The sequence below is a fragment of the Neofelis nebulosa genome, chromosome 2, assembly GCF_028018385.1.
Source record: "Neofelis nebulosa isolate mNeoNeb1 chromosome 2, mNeoNeb1.pri, whole genome shotgun sequence".
NCBI lineage: Eukaryota > Metazoa > Chordata > Mammalia > Carnivora > Felidae > Neofelis > Neofelis nebulosa.
Window position 1 is genome coordinate 142976329 of NC_080783.1, and position 24580 is coordinate 143000908.

Sequence of the window (24580 nt, forward strand, 5' to 3'; positions counted from 1 at the left end):
GATTAGCATCCAAAATCTATAAAGAACTTATCTAACTCAACACCCGAAAAACAAATAATCCAGTAAAGAAATGGGCAAAAGACATGAATAGACACTTCTTCAAAGAAGACATCTAGATGGCTAACCGACACATGAAAAATCCTCATATCACTCATCATCAGGGAAATACAAATCAAAACCACGAGACAGCACCTCACACCTGTCAGAATGGCTAAAATTAACAACTCAGGCAACAACAGATATTGGCGAGGATGCTGAAAAAGAGCATCTCTTTTGCACTGCTGATGGGAATGCAAAGTGGTGCAGCCACTCTGGAAAACACTATGGAGGCTCCTCAAAAAATTAAAAATAGAACTACCCTACGACCCAGCAATTGCACTACTAGGTCTTTACCCAAGGGATTCAGGTGTGCTGTTTCAAAGGGGAACATGCACCCTAATGTTTATAGTAGTACTATCGACAATAGCCAAAGCATAGAAAGAGCCCAACTGCCCATCAACAGATGAATGGATAAAGAAGATGTGGTATATGTATACAATGGAGTATTACTTGGCAATCAAAAAGAATGAAATCTTGCCATTTGCAGCTACGTGGATGGAACTAGAGGGTATTATGCCAAGCAAAATTAGAGAAAGACAAATATCATATGACTTCACTCATATGAGGACTTTAAGATACCAAACAGATGAACATAAGGGAAGGGAAGCAAAAATAATATAAAAACAGGGAGGGGGACAAAACATAAAAGAGTCTTAAATATAGAGAACAAACAGAGGGTTGCTGGAGGGGTTGTGGGAGGGGGAATGGGCTAAGTGGGTAAGGGGTATTAAGGAATCTACTCCTGAAATCATTGTTGCACTATATGCTAAGTAACTGGGATGTAAATTAAACAATAAATAAATTAATTTAAAAAAAGATTTACTATTTAAAATTTTTTTTTTCAACGTTTTTAATTTATTTTTGGGACAGAGAGAGACAGAGCATGAACGGGGGAGGGGCAGAGAGAGAGGGAGACACAGAATCGGAAACAGGCTCCAGGCTCCGAGCCATCAGCCCAGAGCCCGACGCGGGGCTCGAACTCACGGACCGCGAGATCGTGACCTGGCTGAAGTCGGATGCTTAACCGACTGCGCCACCCAGGCGCCCCTTCTATTTTAGCCACTTTAAAGTGTATAGTTCAGTTATACTAAGTAAATACACAATGTTGTGTAACCATCACCACTGTCTATTTCCAGTACTTGTTCATCACTCCAAATGCAAATCTAATACTCATCTGCAGTTACTTACCAGTGTCCCACCCCTAGTTCTAACAACCATTAATTGGCTTTCTATCCTTAGGGATTTTCTAATTCTGGATATTCCATATAAATGGAATCAGACAACATGTGTCTGCTTTATTTCAAGGTTCAAGATGAACCTGTTTTCAAGGTTCATCTCTGTTGTAACACACATCAGTACTTTATTCCCTTTCATGGCTGAATAATATTCCCTATATGGATATATCTATCACATTATTCATCCATTCAACTACTGAAGGATATTTGGGTTATTTCCACTTAGCAGCTATTGTGAATAGAGCTTCTATGAACATTGGTGCACAATTATTTTGAACATCTGTTTTTAATTCTTTTGGTGTATAACTAGGAGTGGGATTAATGATTTATATGGTAATTCTATGTTCAACTTATTGTGGAATTGCCAAATTGTTCTCCACAGGCACTGTACCATTTTAGTTTTCAACAGCAATGTATGAGGTTCCAATTTCTCTAAATACTTGCTAACACTTATTATTTTCAGTTTTGTTTTGTTTTTGTTTGTTTTTATCATGGTCATTAGAGTGGGTGTGAAGCAGCATCTCACTGTAGTTTTGATTTACATTTCCCAAGGAGCATGGATTTTATTCTGAATATGTTGGGAAGCCATTAGAAATATTTAAATAGGGAAAGCAATTTAGTTGAGAAGCAATATAATCTGATTTATGTTTTAAATAATAAACTTAAATCCATTTGTATTGTTTTAAATCATAAACTTAAATGGATTGGGGGAGTGTCAGGAATTTAAGCTGGGAGACCATCAGGGAAGCCACAGCAACAGACCAGGTGAGAGATGATAGTTTGTGCTAAGGTGGTAATAGAAAAGAGGCCAAGAAATCAATGGATTTCAAAATATGTTTTAGAAATAAAGTTGACATGAATTCCTAATAGACTGGATGGGGAAAAAAATAGAGGCAAAGAGAGAGGAATAATCTTATAGATTTCTTACTTGAGCAATTGCATGATTCTTAGACGGAAGGTGAACAGAGTTATGAAGAAAAAAAGAGTTCTGTTTTGGCCAAGTTTACGATGCCCCTTAAAAAAACATTTGAGTGGAGGTAACAAGTCATAGATATTTGAGTCTAGAGTTTAGGGAAGTGATCATCACTAGGGTTTGGAAGTCTGACACACAGTATTTAAAGCTGTATGAAATTTCCTAAGAGTGATTTTGTGGATAGAAAAGAAAAGGGGGCCCTGCACTGAGTAACAGGATACATCTAAGTTCCTAGGTCATCTTGCTGCTCTCTATCCTGTCATCCCACTTTTCACAATGTGGTTTGTAATTCCATTTTCCTTTCCAGAATCTATTTCCCACACCTTGGTTCTGGTTTGGTTCTCCACTCCCACTCACCATAGATGTGTGCTGGAACAGTATTTTATGCTACTACTGTTAATCCAAGAACTCAGATTTTAGAGTTGGTCAGACTTGTGTTTAACACCCTTTTCTGGACCTCATTATCCAGACTGTATTTTACTTAATTCTCCCAAGCCTCAGTTTTTTCAAGTGCAAATAGGTGGTAATATGTGTATAATAAGTTTGTTGTAAAGAAATGAGTAAAGTCATAAAAGAAGTCCCTTGCATGATTCTGGCACAAAATAAGGGCTTAATACAAATAAAACATTGTTTTGTTTTTCTTTAATTTTTTTTAACGTTTATTTATTTTTGAGATAGGGAGAGAGACAGAGCGTGAGCAGGGGAGGGGCAGAGAGACAGAGATGAAGACACAGAATCTGAAGCAGGCTCCAGGCTCTGAGCTGTTAAGCACAGAGTCCAACGTGGGGCTTGAACTCACGAGCTATGAGATCATGACTTGAACTGAAGTTGGATGCTTAACCAACTGAGCCACCCAGGTGCCCCCAAAGAAAATATTGTTATTAATATTATTTTGCTACTAACCACTGCTGTACACTGGTCCAATAATTTTTTACCACTATTTAATATAGGAGAGGGTCAGAATAAAATGGTCCAAAGACTAAGGATGGAAATACTAGTCAAGAGGAATGGCTGAATTACTTAGATGGAGCATGGGACAGGCTGAATAGGATGAGCCAAAGGCAGGTAAGAATTTTAGACATTTATAATTAAACAAACTTTGCGGTATGACACAAGGAGTTAGAGTAACAAAGTAAAACACTTGTAATTGTGCTATCATGTCTTACTATTTAACTCACCTAAGTTCAGCTGTGAGATCCTTTATAGTAGTGTATTTCTCCTCTAATGATAATTGAGCCTTCTGTAGTACATCTCTCAATTCCTGAAGTTGTCTTAAAGTGCTTTTTAATTCTCCATGAGCATTTTGTAGTTCAGACTCTAATGCTTCCCGTTTCTGCAAAGCCTCTGTTAGTTCAGTTTCAGTGTGGTGCTGTAATTTTTCTAACTCCTTCACTGTTAAGAGGAAAGACAAATTTTAGAACTATATATAAGCCATTTGTTATAAAAATTTGTAAATAATTACAATTAAACATATACAATTTTATTCATCTACAAGAGGCAGAATACTGACCACTCATTGTTCCTTCCAGTCCCACTATCCCAAATTTTCACTTTATTCCACTTCTTTAAATATAAACATACAGGCAGCTAAGCTCAGCTAACCTGTTGCTTACCAGAATTTGTCTTCTTATCTAGTTCTATCTTTGTCTGTTCTAAGATCATGTCTAACTGAGAGAGGTGCATTGCTTTATTTTCTCCATCTCGTTTTAGGTACATTATTTCTTTTTCCATTTTAGATAGATCTTCTTTGTACTGATCCATCTCAAGTTTTACTTGCCTAATTAAAAACAAAAAAATGAAACAAGTAATAAATGATCATTTGGAAAGCTGAATAACTGAAACTAATTGACTTGTCTCTGACTGAACAAAATCTTCAAGTTATATAAGGACAAATATCAGCAAAACATCTATCTAGTCACAATCTTAGGTCACATATTATTAAAAATGCTCCAACTAGAAATTTGTAATTCTGCCCCAGTTATGTACCACTAAATACGACTGTATTACCTGGTACTATTTAGCAAGACAAGCCTTCTTTCCAATCTAACTACAGTTAGCTTGTGTAAAGCTCTGTATATGCTGAGAACCTCCATGGATAGGTGTCTCATTCATCTGGAATTTTTGTTACTGCAACACAGAAAATAAGGAAGCCAACCCATCAAAATATTCACCATAATGACCGTATTAGTCATAGGAGAACTAAGTCAGTCACTTTTATTCAGAGTTTTATTATTTTATGTTATCTTTTTTAGGGACTAGAGATTCTCAGACTAGTACAACATTCTTGCTTTACAGATGAGGAAACTGGAAGCTGAGTGAATTGTCTGGGATAAGACAAATAGTTATTAATAGTGAGAGAATCAGGTTTACTAACTTTCCGTCAGTCCTGAGCTTATTCCAACATGGAAGCTCCTCTACCTACAGACAAATCAACATAGTGAGAAAAAGTTTTAAGTCCATATTTTGCTCATTCCAAAATGATATTCACTCATTAAAAAACTGTTAATGCCGTCCTCAATGGTGGGCAGAACTGACGCTCCTTTAATCAACATTTTTTGTTGGGTGTTTCTTTAGGTCTTTGATACTTTGTAAATTGAGTTTGCAAACAAGAACATTTCTTTTGTAAATGCAACTCAGACAAATTTGGATTTGTTCAAAGGGTTTTTAGTCTGATGTCTGTGAGTAAACTTAAGGAAAACTATAAAACTCCTGAAACAATATGTAAAATTACATATACATATGTTTATCTGTATATAGAAAATAATTCATAGCTTTATCATATCCTCAAATATGTCCATGGTCCAAAAAGTTAAGGAGCTGATTAGATAAGTGCATAATTACCCGTTTTCATATCTAAAATTTCAGGTAAGTGATATTTAGCTCAACTAATTCATTTCTTATATTAGAGGAGATATAAAACATAATTAGAAAATAATAATTGAAAGAGGTTGGCATATAGTACCAACAGTGAGAGCTTGTCAGCAAAGAAGTTGGGGGAAAATTATATTAAAAAATACAAGAACTCAGGGCGCCTGGGTGGCTCAGTCAGTTGAGCGACCGACTGCAGCTCAGGTCATGATCTCACGGTTTGAGTTTGAGCCCTGCGTCTGGCTCTGTGCTGACAGCTCAGAGCCTGGAACCTGCTTCGGATTCTGTGTCTCCCTCTCTCTCTGCCCCTCCCCAACTCATGCTCTGTCTCTCTCTGTCTCAGAAATAAATAAACATTTAAAAAAAAAAAAAACAAGAACCCAAAAAGCACAGTAGTCTATAGACATTTAGTAAGAAACAGAACTCTATATTCTTCAAGATTTTGTTGAGGTGCTACTATATATTTCAGCATGGTATAATAATTGATGTAGGCAACAATAACCCTGAGATACCCAGAGAAGTTAAAAATGACAAGAAAATATATATTTTGGAAAATTTCTACCAAAAAGTGTTTTTTGTTTTGTTTTAAAGTTTCAGTACTTGGTGAAGATAAATTCCACTATTTATTTATCAACACCTACTCATTCTTCCTTGATGCTAGGTGAATGAAGGATTAGTATAATAAATATTTAAGGGTTAAAAAATTTTAATTATAGGGGTGCCTGAGTGGCTCAGTCAGTTAAGCATCCAACTTTGGCTCAGCTCATGATCTCACAGTCTGTGAGTTCGAGCACCACATCAGGCTGTCTGCATGCAGCCTGCTTAGGATCTTGTGTCCCCCACTCAGTCTGCCCCTCCCCTGCTTGTGCTCTCTCACTCTTTCTCTCTCAAATATAAAAACATTAAACATTTTTAATTATAAATAATCCAATACTAAAAAGTTTTCTCTTTCAAAATTTTACAACGGGCTTTAAATCCACCAGTTTTTCCAGAAATACTTCACCTTCTTGATTGAAAGCAATCAAGTCTGAGACTGGAAATAGACTTTGTATATTAAAGTTCTATAAATTGTAGCTCCAGAAGTGAAAGAAACAAGTGGTACCAGAGAAAACAAAACCCGAAACCCTTCTCTTCCATGAGAAGAAGATATCATGGAGCTAGGGTATTTCTTTCTTACGAAGTTTAATCATTTTGCTCATAAGCTTCCTATGAGTATTTAGGATTTACTTTTCTTACTAAATGTGCCTATTAGCTATAATCAAGAGGTTTTGTCTAAAAGCCAAAGGGTGAGGGTAAGAATAGGAACAAGAAATTGCTTCAATTTTCTCATTGACAGAGAAAGCAAGGGGCGCCTGGGTGGCGCAGTCGGTTAAGCGTCCGACTTCAGCCAGGTCACGATCTTGCGGTCCGTGAGTTCGAGCCCCGCGTCAGGCTCTGGGCTGATGGCTCGGAGCCTGGAGCCTGTTTCCGATTCTGTGTCTCCCTCTCTCTCTGCCCCTCCCCCGTTCATGCTCTGTCTCTCTCTGTCCCAAAAATAAATAAAAAACGTTGAAAAAAAATTTAAAAAAAAAAAAAAAAGAAAGAGAAAGCAAGATCATCAGTGAGGGCAGGGATTGGTAAGGGGTTGTTGAGAATTTTGAAAGAAAATGACTAAGTGTCTTCTACAAAGTCAGTAATGTTTTGATTGCTAGGCAGCATGTCCCTTGAAATTATGAATTTAAAGTAAGATTGGTCAGCGTGCTTATATTTTTCTCCAGTTTCTGTAAAGATGCAAGCATGGAGTAGTGTGAGTTGGAACAACTTAACGGTATATAGACAAAGGAGTGAGAGGTAAGAGTTGCAAGCAGATGCAAATCATTGATTCTAATGACCTAACTTGAATTTAAGCTGCGTAGAGAAAGGAGAGGACATCAGGGAATGAGACAGTGGTGGAACTAATGAATTAGAGATCTTGTGTAAATCAAAGAATCATTGAATTTGGGGTATTAAAGGGAATGAGGTGATAATATAGGTATAGATGCCTAATATCCCGATCATGGAAAAACTGCAGATAATGGAAATGACAAGATCTAGAGTAAATCATGTGAGGGAGTGGCTGAGGTATGATAGAGCTCAAGATCATTAGAGGAGAGGAATTTTTAAAATGAGATGCTAATGTGTCAGAAGGATCAGCTAATAGATATTGAAATCATCAAGAATAATGACACAATGGTGTTGGAGGGAGCAACAATACATCAGGTGGCCTGTAGGTGTCAGCGACAGTGAGGGATAATATCTCGTCTGGTGACCAGAGGTTTACAGAGTTGATATACACTATTCCATATCTCAACCCTGTGGTATAGGAACTGTAGGAACTATTGGAACTTTAGAGGGTTGCAGGACAAGAAACAAGGTCCTCAGGGAAGAGGCATATTTCTGTTAAAGCAAAGAAATGGGAAATACAGAGAATGTTTTTCAGGAAGGACTGTGAGTTTCAGAGGACAAGTAGAAGTCTCTCAGAAATTGGGATAAGTTGAGAGAAGGAAACAGTATACATGGTGAAGTTTTGGGAATTAGTATGAGATGACTGTTGAGCTGGAAATACACAGCTTCTTGTGGTGTGTAGCATAAGCAAGGATAAAGTTATGATGTAACTATTCAAGTAGACGCTGGTGGTGAGGCTATTTTGTGAGTAGACACCAATCAATGGAAGAAAGTAAGTCTGAAACTGTGATCTTAGTCTTAAACAAAGGGCAATTCTCTTGACCCTGCTGAGAGAGTTGACATCTAGAAAAGCAAGTTGCAGGGCGCCTGGGTGGCTCAGTCGGTTGAGTGTCTGACTTCAGCTCAGGTCATGATCTCGCAGTCTGTGAGTTCGAGCCCCGTGTTGGGCTCTGTGCTGACAGCTTGGAGCCTGGAGCCTGCTTCTGATTCCGTGTCTCCCTCTCTCTCTGCCCCACTCCTGCTCCCTCTGTCTCCTTCTGCCTCAGAAATAAATAAACACTTAAAAAAAAATTAAAAAAAAGAAAGAAAGAAAGAAGGAAGAAAGAAAGAAAGAAAGAAAAGCAAGTTGCTGCTCAATGCACAAAGGCCTGATCTTTACTTCTGTCAGTGGGGGAGAGGGAACCTGGGGACATGGGGTTTTAGTTCAAGTGGCTAAGTTAATTCTTGAGTCCTGTTGGTAGCATGGCAGGTTAATTATGAGTGTATTATTGATTATGTAAACTCTTATTGACAAAGTAGAAGAGGTCTGGGGAAGCTGGGGAATGCTTTCAGCTCATGGGTCCCTTTCTTAATCAATTAACTACTGATTCCTAGGCCTGGTTCAGCCAAATTAAATCGGAATCCTTAGAGGTGAGACGTAGGCATCAGTACTTTTTAAAGCTCCTCAGATAATTTTAAAGTTCAGTCAAGGTTCAGAACTACTGTTGTATTTACTGTGTCCCAGAAACAATTAGATCCTGTGAAAGTTTTCAGTGAGTACATCTTTGCCTACAACTTTCAATAGTATTCACAATTTAATACAACACAACAGTTGTTGAGTGCCTGTGAGATGTACTGAACTATGCTAATTGCTGTAGGGATGACCCTGAAAGAAACCAGAAATTATCCAGTCCTTAAGGAACTTATAATACAACAGGAGGATAAAGAACAGTAAACTGTGGTACAAAAGAAGCATAAAGAAGGATATAAAGGTACAAACAAAATGCTACAGGAACACAGACTGTGAAGAAATTAAACCCTTAAGCAAAAGCTTCACTGAACATTATGTGATATTGAAATTCAGATAACTACCGATGTTGAAACAGGGAGAGAAAGAAAAACTAACATAATCATTTTACCTGGCAGTACCAGTAAGCTCAATGACTTTTTGCCTTTTCAAATCGGCTTCATGCGTGGCTGCTTCACATTTCTCCTCCATTTTTCTCAACTTTTCAGCTGAACTTTCCCTTTGTTTTTGAAGCTCTTGTTCCAGTTTTGATACCTTGTAAAACAATTTTCATTAAGTATTTTAAGTTCAGTCACAGCTTAACATTCTTTGGAAGAAAAATATGTATTTATATAAATATGTGGTCTAGCCTATAATTCAGTTTCAAGATGTATTATAAAACTCAAAGTACACACCAGGAAATAATGTTCTGGAAATAAAAAAGCAAAACTAAACTTTGTATATTAAAGATATTTCATTCATATTACATATTTATAGAAGTAGTCACATCATAACACTAAAATAGGATTTATAAGAATTGAACAAAATAATGGTTAATTTTCCTCTTTTCATTATCCCTATTTGAAATGTTTCTTCTCTTGTCAAACTATGTTGCTTTCCTTCTTCACAAATTGGCTCATTTGGTGAAAGATTTCTAGATTCTCAACTGCCATCAAACGTTATCACTTGAATTTGCTTCTATTCATTATTTCTTATGTTCCCCTACAGTGAAGGAGGTATTCTTCCTCCTATATAACTCAAATTGCTTCACTGGTGTTCTGGAATCACTTTCTCAGGAAACTATCCACTTTCTCAGGAACTCATACTCTTGACTATCTCTCTCTCTCCTCTGGGCTTCTTTGTATTAATTAGCATTTAAACACGTTCAAGACATTCCCATCACAAAAAAAACTATCCTTCAGGGGCACCTGGGTGGCTCAGTCAGTTAAGCTTTCAACTCTTGATTTTGACTCAGGTCATGGTCTCACAGTTCATGAGTTCAAGCCTCACACTAGGCTCTGCACTGACAGCCCAGATTCTGTCTCCCTCTCTGTCCTTCCCCCACTTGCTCTCTCTCTCTCAAAATAAATAAAAATAAACTTTTAAAAATTATTTAAAAAAACTATCCTTCATATCTCTACCTCCCTCCAACTACCACTGCTCTTTCTTTCCTCCTCTTCAAAGCCCAATTTCTCAGTTTTCCATGCTTACTGTATCATCTTCTCATTTCTCATTCATTCCTCAACCCGAAGAAATCATTTTTTTTTCAACCCAAAGCAATCTAGCCATTCTACAGAAACTGTGCAATGTCACTAATAACATCCATGTTGGTAATTCCAGTAGACATTTCTCAACCATTATTTTATTTGATCTTGATTTCAACGGCCCATGACACCAATTATCATTCCTTATTTCATGAAATACTTACTTTGGTTTCTATGTACCATATCTCACAGAGATCTATCTAAGTCAATCTTCTCACCCATCATTCTGTATTTTCTCCCTAATTAATTTCAGCCACTCCATGTTTTCAAAGAACATTTACAAAACTGCTCTTCAAATTAATATCTGGCTAATGATTTTAATATCCTCTCGGCTCTTCTAAAACCTCTCACCAAATAATTAAATACAAATTCTAAGTCATTAATACACACTTCCAACTCAAGTTCCAAGAATAAAATTAAAATAGTAGCCAGGTAAAAAGTAAAGGGAACCATTGAAAACCCACCCACTCTCTGTTTTATTAAATAGCCCACTCATAAGCAGAAAGAATCTAAAGATGAGTAATAATCTGAAAGGATCCAACATGGAATCTATGCATAGTGGAACATGAATGAAAGGTAGAAAGAGAATACTTTATACAGTGGAAAATTTACCCCAAATACTAGAGAAATTTTTAGATTTTTTAGAAATTTAGATCACATGTCCTGATCCAAAAACAAGGTTGAATAAAGAAGTCTAAATTATAACTAAGTTCTCTGGATGGCAAAAATGTGCCTATGCTATTAGAAATGCAGGTCAGAATACACAGAAATAGAACTTTATTCATCTTACAATATTAATACAGAATATTTCTTATAATATGAAATCCTTGACGTAAATAGCAACCAATAAAACAAAAAAGCTATTATCAATTTTTAAAATTTATATTTTATACAAGTAAAACTATTTTGGCCAATAATATATACCTGTTTTTCAAGTTTAGTTTGAATGTCTTCTAGCTCTCCATTTCTAATTGTCTCTTGTTGTAACATTTGCTGCTGCTGCTGAAGAGTATGCTGTAGAATAACATTCTGCTCAGCAGTCTCTTGAAGACTGTGATTTTTTATCTTTAGTTCTTTTTGTAAACAGTATACCTAACAAATATATACATTTCTCATTAAAATGACATGTTTCAAATAGAAAGCAATATAATGTCAAAGCTGTGTTCCTTATTATCTTCACTTGTCATGTGGGACAATTATATTTAAGTTTGTTATATGGAAGGGCAGGTTCATTTTTCTGATGGGAAGATGTTAGAAGGGCCTGCTTATAGAGCCGGCTCTTGGCTGGTATCTGGGAATGTGGCTTTTGAAACATTCCCTAAGTGATGACATTGTTTTGCTTGGCTCTGGCACTGAATCATGCTTTCCTCCTGGGAGTTCGTAATTTTAATACTTGTGACTGTCCTAGGTGACCAGCCCCCCATAAAAAAACCCCTGAACTTTAAGTCACAAACAGGCTTCTCTGGGCAGAAACACTGCCCACATATTACCATATTTCACTGCTACAGAAAGGAGCATGTTTTATGTGATCCCTCCCAGAGAAGGCAGAGAACACAGAAAGGTATGGATTTTTCCATACTCTGTCTGATGAATCTTTTCTCCTTACTGATAATAAACTATAGCCATAAAAGACCTGCATAAATGTTAGGTGCTATTTATTTATTGTATTATCATTGCTACTATTGCTGTTGTTTGTAAAATGGTATCTCAGCAAAGCACTCAAATATTCATGCTCCAAAAAATACATAAGGAAATGACAGTATCAACTAAGAAATTGTATTCATTTACTCCACATATTTAGGACTTGAATATGCTGGTCCCTAAAACTGCTTTAAAAGATACCTTTAAAATTATCTGGAAGTACCTATTAAGAAATGAAAAAAAAAATTGCTTTGTCCTAGTAATCCAAATCCAATAAATATGCCAAATTATTTTTGAAATCATACTAATAATACAGCATATTTTAATATGTATTTTATAATATTCCTTACCTGTTCTCAAAAGTAAGAGGTTTAATAAATGATGATTTATCAATCTGATTTCAAATGATGCAACCATTTAATATCATAATTTAAAAGACAGTAGCAAATATAATATTTTGCAAAATGAAATTAAGTGAAAAAATAGAATTACGTTTCATTGACATAATTATGAAAAACATACAAGTAACTAGAAAACTGAAAACTTAAGTATTAGAAAGTAGATTGTAGGTAAACCTTTAAAAGATTTCTTATTGTTGCTTACCCAAAACTATTTTTAACATGAAGGAAAATAAAAACCATTCCTTTAAAGCAAAAAAAATCTTTCCAGTAAGTATTCCAGAAGAAAGGAATTTTAAACTTCTAAGAAATAGCGGAGGAAAACAATGATTTGGTCCTTTTTTCTAATTATCCAGCAATTGAACATTCAGCAGCATGATAAAGGGCTTAGGGACCAAATATTCTTTGTTCATGATAAGAAACTCTTAAATGTCACATTTCTTCATTATCTAATGATACTGTAAACTTGGAGAACCTTATGCAACTAACCAATTTCTTATTCTGTTATTATAGTTCTTTATTATGATAATCTACTTAATTTTGTCTGTATGAAAATAATTTATTTAGGGCAAACATGTATCAGTATCACCTGTTTGTTTTACTAGCTAGCTCCCGAGAAAACTGCAGATCACATTTAGTGCAGTAGTTTATTTTCTATAGAACTGATTTGCCCACAAGAGAAGTTTAAATAGTATTTTTTCTAAAACATCCTGTCTTAGACTTCTTTTTCTGGTCAGAGAAAAAAGTGGACAAGATGTTAAGATAAGACAAAGGTAAGATAAGACAAAACAGAAGAAAAGAAGGTAAATCTTAACCAACGCCAAGAAAGCCATACCACATAATAACAATAAAAATTTATTTCAGTAATGTGGCCACTGGAAAAATAATTTCAATTAAAAATATTGAATATCTGTTAGTTTTATCACAAATATCAATTCACAAAAATCAACCTGCATCTACCCAACTTAAAGTGGCATTTTATTGTACTACCCTTTAATTTCCATTTGACTTTAAAATATAAGAAATAGTTTTTCATTATATTTTCTGCTACATTATGATATTCGGAGAATCAAGTATTCCTAAAGGATTCACTATTTTATAACTGGGGGCAAGAAGAAAGTAGAATTTATACTTTAAAATCTACTTTACAATGAACTTTATCTAGATTAATCTATATCCAAAGGAAAAACACTCACAATTATTACTTAAAAATAAAACATAACCCAGGGGTGCCTGGGTGGCTCAGTAGGTTCAGCTTCCAATTTAGGCTCAGGTCGTAATCTCATGGTTTGTGAGTTCAGTCCCCCCATTGGGTGGTGGTCTCTGTTGTCAATGCAGACCCCACTCTAGATCCTCTTTTCCTCTCTCTCTGCCCCTTGTCCACTCACGCTCTCTCTCAAAAACAGATAATTTAAAAAAATAAATAAAACATAACCCAGAAAAGTTACTGATATGATATGATGATGCCAAATCCTCAAAATTTAAGTCCATCAATGTGAGTAAAAATATCAATAAAATAACTGATTTTATTTGAAGAAATGCTATATGCAAAAATGTTTAGACTTACTCACATCTGTTTTGTGTTTACTTTCTATCATATTAACAGTGTAATTCTGCATCAACACATATTTTTACCACTTTGTACAGCATTTTAATATGGAATTAAAATCTTTTCAAAATGATTTAGAACCCCAAATTACTATTATTTTAATCATAAATGTACTTACTTCAATATCTGGAAAACAGTATATACCTGAGACAAAAATCTCAGAGGAATTTTTATTATCTTTCTGTGGTGGATAATCAACATTTAGTTTTTACAACTGGCTAACTTCTTCTCAATATGCTCTAGAGCCACTCAATTATTCAGCTAGTGTGTGATTTAAAGATTACTGATTTAATCTACTGATTAAAAAGATCTAAAAGATTAAAACACCTTTATAACATCACTATTATTAACAGAATGGACGTACTGTGAACCAAATCCAATTTTCTAAAACCTAGCTATATATGATGAAAATCTCACAATTCTGATAAATTACAGCTGACTCTTGAACAATATGAGTTTGAACTGCATAGGTCCACTTATGCAGCTGTTTTACAGTAGAGTTCTGCAAATATATTTTCTCTTTCTTATGATTTTCTTAATCACATTTTCTTTTCTCTATCCTACTTTACTGTAAGAATACAGTATATAATACATATAACATAGAAAATCTGTGTTGATCCCATGTTTATGCTATGGTAAGGCTTCTGGTCAACAGTAGGCTATTTGTAGTTAAGTTTTTGGGAAGTCAAAGGTTATATGGGGATCTTCAACTACATGGAGGGGGGATCAGTGCCTCTAACTTCTGCATTGTTCAAGGACAACTGTAATTAACTGTAATATTAACTAGAATGACATTAAAATTTGCTCTAAAGACAAATAAAAGTAAATAAATGTATGGGGTGGTACTTAAAAAAAACAAAGTAAATAGTAATTGGATTTTTTCCATGTTTTTTATCAGAAGGACTGAACGATAACCTGTTAAGTAAGCCAATTCATGTGCGCTGAGGTAATAATTCAGCAGCAATAAAAGGTGAAAATCTTTCTAACTTACTTATTCCCTAGTATAGTTGTACATATTTTACTACTTCTGATTTCTAATTCAGTTTGGAGCCTAGGTTTATATTGCCAGCCATTTTGAAAATAATTCTGTTCATTTTAGATAACTGTCTATTATCCACCCTACTCACTGATTCAGTTTCTGAGAACACAAAGTCTAAAGCTCAACAAATCCCCTTGTTACAAACACTGCCTGTCTCCAGATTCCATCTCTGTCAAGTCCATTTACACTGAAGTATAATGAAGGCTATCAAATAAATGTCTAAATAATGTTTTAAAGAAGTTCACAGTAAAATAAAAATAAATATATTTTTAATAAAATAAAATATTTCTATTTTAAGAAGTCAAAGTATCTAATGTTTAGGCAATTCAAATTCCATATACTGCAGTGGAGAAATACATGCCTGTCTGTCAAAGATGCTATAAAAGCCTTCATGGAGTGGCATGGAAAGAAGAAGGCAGGACCATATGAAATATGAAGATTTCCTTTTTTAACCTCTAAACTTATATAATTATGTGATACACCTAAGTGTGGAGTGCTGGTCAACTATATACCTGTTTTTAGATCTGTGTCTGCTTTCCCCCTGCTCTGCTCCATGTTTTGCAGGAAATTCCCCTCTGGGTAATAGAAACATTTAGCCAATGTGAGGGACCTGTAGCAGTTCTCTTCCTCTACAGTCTCAGCTTCAACTAGACAGACTCCTTCTTTGTGGCCCTAGCTCACTAGGCAGTCCTACTTCTGTACTATAGTCCACCATTTCTGCCTGATATTCCTCTATCCCTGATGATGGTAGTAGGTCCTTTCTCTTTTCTTTTTTAATTTTTTTAAATGTTTATTTATTTTAGAGAGCGAGACAGAGAGAGAAAGAGGGAGGGAGGGAGAGAGATGAGCATGAGCAGGGGAGGGGCAGATAGAGGAGATACAGAATCTGAAGCAAGCCCCAGGCTCTGGGCTGTCAGTGCAGAGCCTGACACGGGGGCTCGAACTCATGAACTGTGAGATCATGACCCAAGCTGAAGTCAGACGCTTAATGCTTAAATGACTGAGCCACCAAGGCGCCCCATAGTAGGTCCTTTCTTATGATAATCTCTGAGTCACTTTACCATGCTTTGTTTGCTTCTCCCCTCTTCCATGATATATGTATCTAATTCTCTGCATAAAATTCTATTTTAATGATACACAAAGGATTCTGTTTTTCTGGCTGAAACTGGCTGAATATATTCTAGTCAACTTTGATGAGAATTTGTTGGGGACGATTATGAACATGAATTTAAGGTTTAAAGCTTATCTTTAATTTATATTTTAAAATATAACTTATTTTAAATTTGTATTATAAATTCTAACAAAGAAATAAAGGAATTCTTCACTAAGATTATCCCCTTGAGCAAACATTTAGTGAGTACATATTATGTTGAAAGCAAAGTGGTAGACACTGAGGATATAGAGATGAATAAGATAACTTGAATCATCTATCCAGTATCTTAAAAACTCATCTCAATAGAGAAAGTCGAATTTCTAAACCTAATTCTTAACCCTTTAGACAACCAGAAGTAGCAAAATCAAAATGGAAGAAAATTTGAAGAATTTTATATTTCTAAATCTAAAATAATATTTTAAAGTTAATCATTTTAGAGTTAATCTGTGATATTAATAATAATTTAATCTTATGATTCCCTAAAAATAGATAAAAGAATCAGCATTTTAAGGTGTCATATTTTGTGTTGCAGTGAATTGTTTCATAAAGAATATAAAATTGGGATTTACATTTTAATGGAAAGATTTTTTCATCAGCTACATAAAGACATACTTTTAAACAATCTTAAAAATATCTCAAAAAGAAATCACTTGGAAAATATGCTATTTAACAAAAATGTTAATTTACCTCTTCAGATTTCTTCTTTAGCTGTTTTTCAAACTTTTCCTTATTTCCTTCCAATTGATTCAAATGCAAGGCAAGTTCTTCCTTACACATTTCTAGTGCTGAATCTAGTTGTCTGACCTAAGCAGGAAAAAAGCAAAAAAAAAAAAAAAAAAAAAAAGGAAAAGGAAAGTCAACTAATATTAATATTAATGAGTGTTTATTGTGTGCTCAATATTTTACAGATTTATCTCCTCATGTTACCTAACTGCTTCAAACAATGAATACACAGTCCAGCTTAGAATACAAAATGCTATCACAGAAAAGATTTATGTAGAAAACTAATTTTTCATTACAAATTAGGAAACCAGAGACTGGAATCCTGAAGAACATATAGAACATGAACAAGTAAAGAAGGGCATTCCAGGAAGAGGGAATATTTTCAGAGACAAGACAATGAAAGGAAATGGTGCGAAGTTGGTAGTTTAGGGTATGAAGAGAATCAATTTATGGGAGATTAGATTGGAAAGACAGACTGGGGCCAATTGTCAAAAACCTGTAAGCCAAACACCCTAAAATATTTAATATTTACCTAAAAAGGTAAGCAATATTTAAGCCTATTCTTTAAGCTCCTTTGATCAAGAAAAATAGTAAAATGAGCATACACTGGTGTACTGTGCTAATAATGCATTGGTGTGAATATTCTGAATATGCTGAAGTCACTAAGAAATAAAAATGCTTTTGTTAGCTAGGGAAAAAAAAGAAACTTAGGAGATGGCTGCATTTGCTCTAAATCTGAAAATATTTTCAAAAAGGCAGCAATGTAACTTAGTTCAAGCGTTGACACAGCTGCAGATGCTTTACACTGCCTTAAAGAGCAAATGGGCAAAGAGCAACCCACTTTCAATAATTTTTTTTCACAAAAATTAGTTCAAGGGCCACAATTTGCACATGTGCTCCACAGCCCATCTGTCAATAAGATTCTTCTTTTGCTCCTTTCTTGGTGTAATTTTGAGCTTCTCAGGAGTGTTTTTCCCCCTCTAATGCCAACAGCATTCTTGTAAGTCATCTTGAAGGTGTAAAAATAATCCTAGGAAAAAGAGAAAAATGCCTCTTCTGGCAGATACTATTTATTCTACATCATGAAATTATCTTCACAACTCTTCTTTTTTTTTTTTTTTAATTTTTTTTTCAACGTTTTTTATTTATTTTTGGGACAGAGAGAGACAGAGCATGAACGGGGGAGGGGCAGAGAGAGAGGGAGACACAGAATCGGAAACAGGCTCCAGGCTCTGAGCCATCAGCCCAGAGCCTGACGCGGGGCTCGAACTCACGGACCGCGAGATCGTGACCTGGCTGAAGTCGGACGCCCAACCGACTGCGCCACCCAGGCGCCCCACAACTCTTATTTCTAAATAGAGAATCTTGAAAGACAGTTTTTGAAGATTGTCCCTATAGCCTGTGAATATAACCATTAATAGCTAAAAAGTTTATAATTTTGAAAGATTATCCTTGTTAGCAAATTATTGCCCTAGTAATAATTTTTAAATTAACATTTGTTTTATGAAAGGTATAAATACTTATTGGTTTTCTTTCTGAAGCATGAGAACGAGCACTGGTACTTGTATCATCTTCCATATGCAGAGAAAAAATAAAATCTATGACTCTGCAAGAATATCATACCTGATAATTAACAGTGTAAAAACTAATTCTGGCAAGATTTATCACTAGATGTTAAAACCATTGGTTATAAGGTTGTTGAGGAGCAGGACATTCATACTGCCTGAAAGAATCACCCCACATTTTGTTTATTAATTATATAGGAAAAAACTGTGTCCTTAACATGGTGAGATCTGGCAATAATTAGCTTAAAAAACATGTCAGTATTGTCAATGCCAATAATGGGGTGGTCTGACATGTGCTTCCAGATGGGAAGCAATAGAAGAGCACAATATAACTCATGTGGTATTCTAGCTGACCTACACTTTTCAGAAGATTCAGTATCAGGAAGAATAGAAGGAGTAAGTGAGTTTAAGGAAATCTAAAGTGCCAGATGTAACATGTAATTATAATTGAATCCTAGATTGGAAAAAGAAAAAGAACAAGCTGAAGTAGTGTTTCTCAAGGTTTTAATGGGCATACAAATCACCTGGGCACCCTACTCAAATACAGATTAAGATTCAGTAGAAGGGCCAGGATTAGGGTAAGACAGGAGACATGTGTTCAAAATTTAAGGAGGCACTAACTCTCAGGGTCATGCCAAGCACCAGTCCTCCACTTACATAACCCTGAGAGTAAGCATCTCGTTAAGTTGTGCACCAGAAGCAACTCACTTGCTTCACCTTAGTCCCAATTCTGTTCAGGAGGTCTGGGGCACAGATGAAATTCTGTTCACAAGTTCCTAGGTGATGTTGATGCTGCTGGTCCATAGACCATGCTTTGAGTAGAAGGCTATAAAGAACAATTTTAAATAATCAGAAAAATTTCAGTACGGACTATGTGTTGAATGATGTTGCTGATTAATTTTTACTTTCTCTGGTATGTAAAAGTGCTGTACAGATGTAGGAGAAAGTTTCTGCTCAGAGGAGATGCAAGTTTAAATATCAAGGTGGAAGAGGGAGACAGAGGATCTGAAACAGGCCCTGTGCTGATAGCATACAGCCAAATGCGGGGCTCAAACCCACAAACCACCAGATCACAACCTGAGTCGAAGTCGGATGCTCAACCGACTAAGCCACCCAGGCGCCCCTCTAGTCTAACTTTCTTAAACAAAAGCAGCTAAGTTCTTTTTTTGTTGTTTATTTTTTTTCCAGTTCTGACTTTCCTTGGGAAAAAAAAAAATTCCAGAGTGGAATATAAAAGCAATCAAGAGAAAACAAATAAACAAAATCCCTAAATCTAATAAGCACCTTCTCAATTTCTTATTTAACAGCAGGTAACATAATTGCTTTAATTTATTGGTTTCTTGTTACCTATTCAGAATTTTCCCATCAATCTTCTAGTTCTCATTAATCATACTCTCATAGGTGATATAACTTTAAATTGATTCTTATAACTTTCCTACACTACAGGTAGAAAATTCATAATTCTATGATTTCATTAGTTGCCTTTGTATTTCCTTTGTTAAACAGTTGGATTGACTGCATTTTTCAAGAATGTACTGATTATAAGAATATAACCTTCAATTGGTTACTTTAAAAACAAAATCCAAAATTTTTTATGCAAAGAACAAATTAATGTATGTACAGGCACATGGCCAAAAGTCAAAAAAGGAAGGTAGTAATGATATAATCAGTAAGAAGAGAACTAGATTTCAAATATCCTATTGTTGCTACAAATATCCAGTATGTCAAATTTGGTATAGTGATAGGAACATTGCTTCTATATTTTTTCCTCATTTTGACATTTGCCCGAATAACATCAAACCTATTAAAGCTATTAAGGGAATAAAACCCAATATGATAATTTATTCTCTTATTGATTTTAATATCTGGTTATTAACATATGGAAATAAATTACTAGATGATTGGCTAGATGTGTTAGGTCATTTAATTAAAAACGAAAGTGGCAATACAGATTTTATTTAATGAAATTATTTCATGCTTACAACTTTTTCATGTTAACGATCTTAGAGGTTACTTTTACATGAGGAAATGAATGGATATGGCATTATATGTTACAAGTTTTGGAGAATACTATATGAAAGTTATGGATAAACATACTATTGTGTTTACATGGGCATACTGGGTCACAAAATGGATTAAAAACAGAATACTGGTCAAAAATAACACTGGATTTTTAAAATATCCTTTATATTCAAGCCATATATGACAATAACATCAGCATGTTTGGACCTATTTTTAACACTAAAAATGCAAAGGAAAAATACTGAATATATAGTAATTACTTACCAAACTTGGAATAACTGAGTATACGCTAAGCATTATATGCACTTCATTTCATTTACTTTTCACATGTGAACCTCTTCCAGAATACCGTTATCCGTATTTTACAGATGAAAAAGTTAAAGTTCAAAGAACTTTAATAACCCAGCGAGGGTTAAAGTCAACTACTAAGCATTCAAAATCAAGTCAATTTAGCTCCAAAGCCCATGCTTTTAACCGTGAAGACAGACTAGTCAAAAACTGTATTTTATCTAAAAATTCAAATTTTATCCCCTAATTAATCTTGTAGCAGAACTGGTAAAAAAGAAGCAAAACTGGACTACTTGTAGATTGATCTCCCTTCACTTTCTCTGTTAATTCTTTACTGGTAATGTTAATAAGCAGTACTGTTAAAATAAGTACTGTTAATAATAAGTACTGTTAAAAAAGTAATCTTTCTTAAGGCAAAAAAAAAGGGGGGGGGGCTAGAGAATCCACAAACAGATTACCAACAATCAAATAATTAAGATCATAATTCACACTGAAGAAAATATATTTACAGAAACTAAGTTCACTGAGTCAGGTAAAATCTTTACCTGCTAATTTTTATCTGAATAATTTTTACAATTTATAGAGAAAAGTAAAAAAGCTTACAGGAATGTCTCCATTTAAGAATAAAGTTTAAAAATTTAGCATACTAGCCTTGATTGTTTCTTCAGATACTTGGTTCTGTAATGCTTTCAAAGCTTCATCTTTCTTAATGTTTTCCTTTTCCATTTCCTGAAAACACACAGATTGGTAGCAAAAATATAAGTACATGTATAAATATTTTAATTTTAGCATTACTATTGGGCTGTTAAGCAATTGATTTAATTAGAATTAAAGGCAGGTTACAGAAACAAAGTATTAGCTTTTAAAGAACACTTTTACAAAGATGATTTTACCCCTTTGCTTTCCGTCAAGAGTCTGTCTAGTGATTCAAGATGATGTTGTTTACATATTATATCTTGCTGCAAAATGGACATAGTCTTTTCTTGTTCTTTAAACTGTTGGTCTTTTTTCTCTAGTTGAGATTCAAGCTAAATGTAAAAACAGGATCTATTAATTTCATATAATTTTTTAAAAATTAAGAAACATTTTAAATATATAGAAAAGAATACAATATTCATATGTTAAATTACTACTGAAATTACATAGATTTTTGCATTTTGCCGAATTTCCTTCAGTTTCTCTCCCTTGAGAGAAGAAATGAAATCACATGGCCAGGTCTTATTCCTCATCAATACAGCTGATTTCCTCCCTCATCAATACAGTTGGCCTTTGACCAATGTAGGTTTGAACTGCACAGGTTGACTTATATGAGGATTTTTTACAGTATAGGACTATAAATGCATTTTTCCTCTTCCTTATGATTTTCTTAATAACATTTTCTTTTCTCTGGCTTGATTGTTAAGAATACATTATACAATACCTGTAACCTACAAGATATGAGTTAGCTGACTATTTTGTTTTCAGTAAGGTTTCTGGTCAAGATTAGGCTGTTAGCAGTCAAGTTTTGTGGGAGTCAAAAGTTGAAACCACATTTTTGACTGTGCAGGGGGCTGGTGCCCCTAACCCCTACGTTATTGGAAGGTCAACTCTACTACTGAAATTGGTCTATCACTCTCTGGTATGTTTCTCACAAATGTTTTTTGTGCTTTTACTACATATGTAGGTCTATGAACAATATGTAATGTATTTCTGTTTTGAAAATTTACATAAACAATATCAGTACTTCTGCAAGTTTTAGCAACTTGGTTTTTTCACTCAATATTGTTTAGCTAATTATCCCTGGATATTTATCCATGCATGCATATGTGGATCTAGTTCATTGTTTTTGCTTTTTTTTAAAGTTTATTTACTTTGAGAAAGATAAAGTGTGTGCACACAAGGTTGGGAGAAGCAGAGAGGGAGGGAGAGAGAATCCCAAGCAGAATCCGTGCTGTCAGTGCAGAGTCTGATGTAGGGCCTGATCCCATGAACCGTGAGATCCTGACCTAAGGTGAAATCAAGAGTTGAAAGCTTACCCAAGTGAGCCACCCAGGCACCCCTAGTTCATTGCTTTTTATAATGGTACAGTACTCCACTGTAACAACAAACTACAGCTTGTCTTCTACTCAAGAACAGTCTGATATTCTATTTTTTCACCATCACAACAATGTTACAGAACACCCTATGTACATGTCTCTTTATGTACATGTATTAGTTTCTTTAGAATAGACCACCTAGAAGTGGACTTTCCACATTTCCAATTTCATTAGATATTTCTCTTCAAAGTGCATCTAAATTTATGTTTTGATTAGAAATACATAAGATTCTTGGGGTGCCTGGGTGGCTCAGTCAGTTGAGTGTCCAACTTTGGCTGAGGTCATGATCTCATGGCTAGTGAGTTCCAGCCCCACATTGGGCTCTGTGCTGACAGATCAGAGACTGGAGCCTGCTTCGGATTCTGTCTGTCTGTCTTTTTCTCTCTCTCTGCCCCTCCCCCACTCACACAGTGTCTCTCCCTCTATCTCAAAAATACACAAACATTTAAAAAAAATTTAAAAAAAAAGAAACATGTAAGATTCTCACTCCCACAACTTCATCAATAATTGGTGTTATCAAACTTTCAAAAGGCTTTTGTGAAGACAAAATAGGAGATTACTGATATGTGTATATGAATATATGTGTATATTACACACACATGTAAAAAATTATGTATGTGATATATACATATATATATAAACACATGTACACATATATAATGAAAACATGGCAGAACAAAGCTAAATACAAAATATAAAAACCAAGGAACTGTGAAAACATTCAAATGAAAATAATCAAACAACAAGTTAGAGGGAGAACAAATAAAGATGGAAGAAAAGTGAACAGAGCCTAAAGGACCAGTTGGGACACCATCAAGTGGACCTAAACACAGATCATGGGAGGAGAAGAAAGAGAAAAAGGGACATTAAGAATATTTGAAGAAATAATGACTGAAAATGTCTAAATTTAATGAAAGATATGGATATAAACATCCAAAAATCTCAACTCCAAGAAAGAGGAACTCGAAGGGAACACCAAGACACATTATAATCAAACTCTCAAAAGACAAAGAATCTAGAAAGCAGCAAGAGATAAGTGAATAATCACATATAAAGGATCCACAATAACCTTACAAGCAGATCTCATCAGAAACTTTGGAAGCCCAAAGACAATATGTTGATATATTGAAAAAAAAAGAAACCAAAAAACAAAATGTCCACCAAGAATCCTATTATCTGGCAAAACTGTCCTTTTGAGGCAGAAATTAAGACATCCCTAGAGAAATAAATGCTGAGGGAGTTTGTGACCACTAGATACACCTCACCAGAAATGCTCAAGGGAGTTCTACAAAGTGAAATGAAAGGACACTAGACAGTAATTCAAAGCCATATGGAGAAATAAAAAATCTCAATAAAGATAACTGCATGGGCAATTATAAAAGCTAGTATTACTCCAATAATGGTTTATAATTGCATTTTTTGTTTTCTATAGAATTTAAGAGACTAATATATTTAAAGAAAAAAAACAATTAGGGATGAGCCTGGGTGGCTGTCATTAAGCATCTGACTCTTGATTTCAACTCAGTCATGATCTCACAGTTTGTGAGTGTGAGCCTCGTGTTAATTCTGTGCTGACAGTGCGGAGCCTCTCTCTCTCTCTCCCTCTGTATCTGCCCCTCCCCAGCTCATACTCTTTCTCTCTCAGAAATAAGCTTTAAAAAATTATAAAAAAGGATTTAAAAAATTAGTGTAAAAACTAGTATTAGTATAAATTTGACTTGTAATTACAACTCTTCTACATAATTTAAATTTTTTTTTTTAACGTTTATTTATTTTTGAGACAGAGAGAGACAGAGCATGAACGGAGGAGGGTCAGAGAGAGGGAGACACAGAATCTGAAACAGGCTCCAGGCTCTGAGCTGTCAGCACAGAGCCCGACACGGGGCTCGAACTCACAGTGAGATCATGACCTGAGTCGCAGTCGGCTGCTTAACCAACT

At 34.9% G+C, this 24580-nt stretch overlaps 1 protein-coding gene across 8 annotated transcripts in view; it reads right to left on the reverse strand.

Annotated features, from left to right (window-relative positions):
• The window catches only part of CCDC18 (coiled-coil domain containing 18), a 119969-nt gene that overhangs the window by 45693 nt on the left and 49696 nt on the right, over positions 1–24580 (reverse strand). For 7 of the 8 annotated variants that reach the window (XM_058716537.1, XM_058716531.1, XM_058716533.1 and 4 more), the window contains 7 exons: positions 21460–21594; positions 21218–21295; positions 16656–16772; positions 11053–11220; positions 8997–9139; positions 3921–4084; positions 3486–3699 (listed from right to left, as the gene is read on the reverse strand). In XM_058716537.1, coding sequence (XP_058572520.1) covers positions 3486–3699; positions 3921–4084; positions 8997–9139; positions 11053–11220; positions 16656–16772; positions 21218–21295; positions 21460–21594 — 1019 coding nt within the window. The remainder of the gene's footprint in view (positions 1–3485; positions 3700–3920; positions 4085–8996; positions 9140–11052; positions 11221–16655; positions 16773–21217; positions 21296–21459; positions 21595–24580) is intronic. The other variant, XM_058716535.1, reaches the window with a different exon arrangement.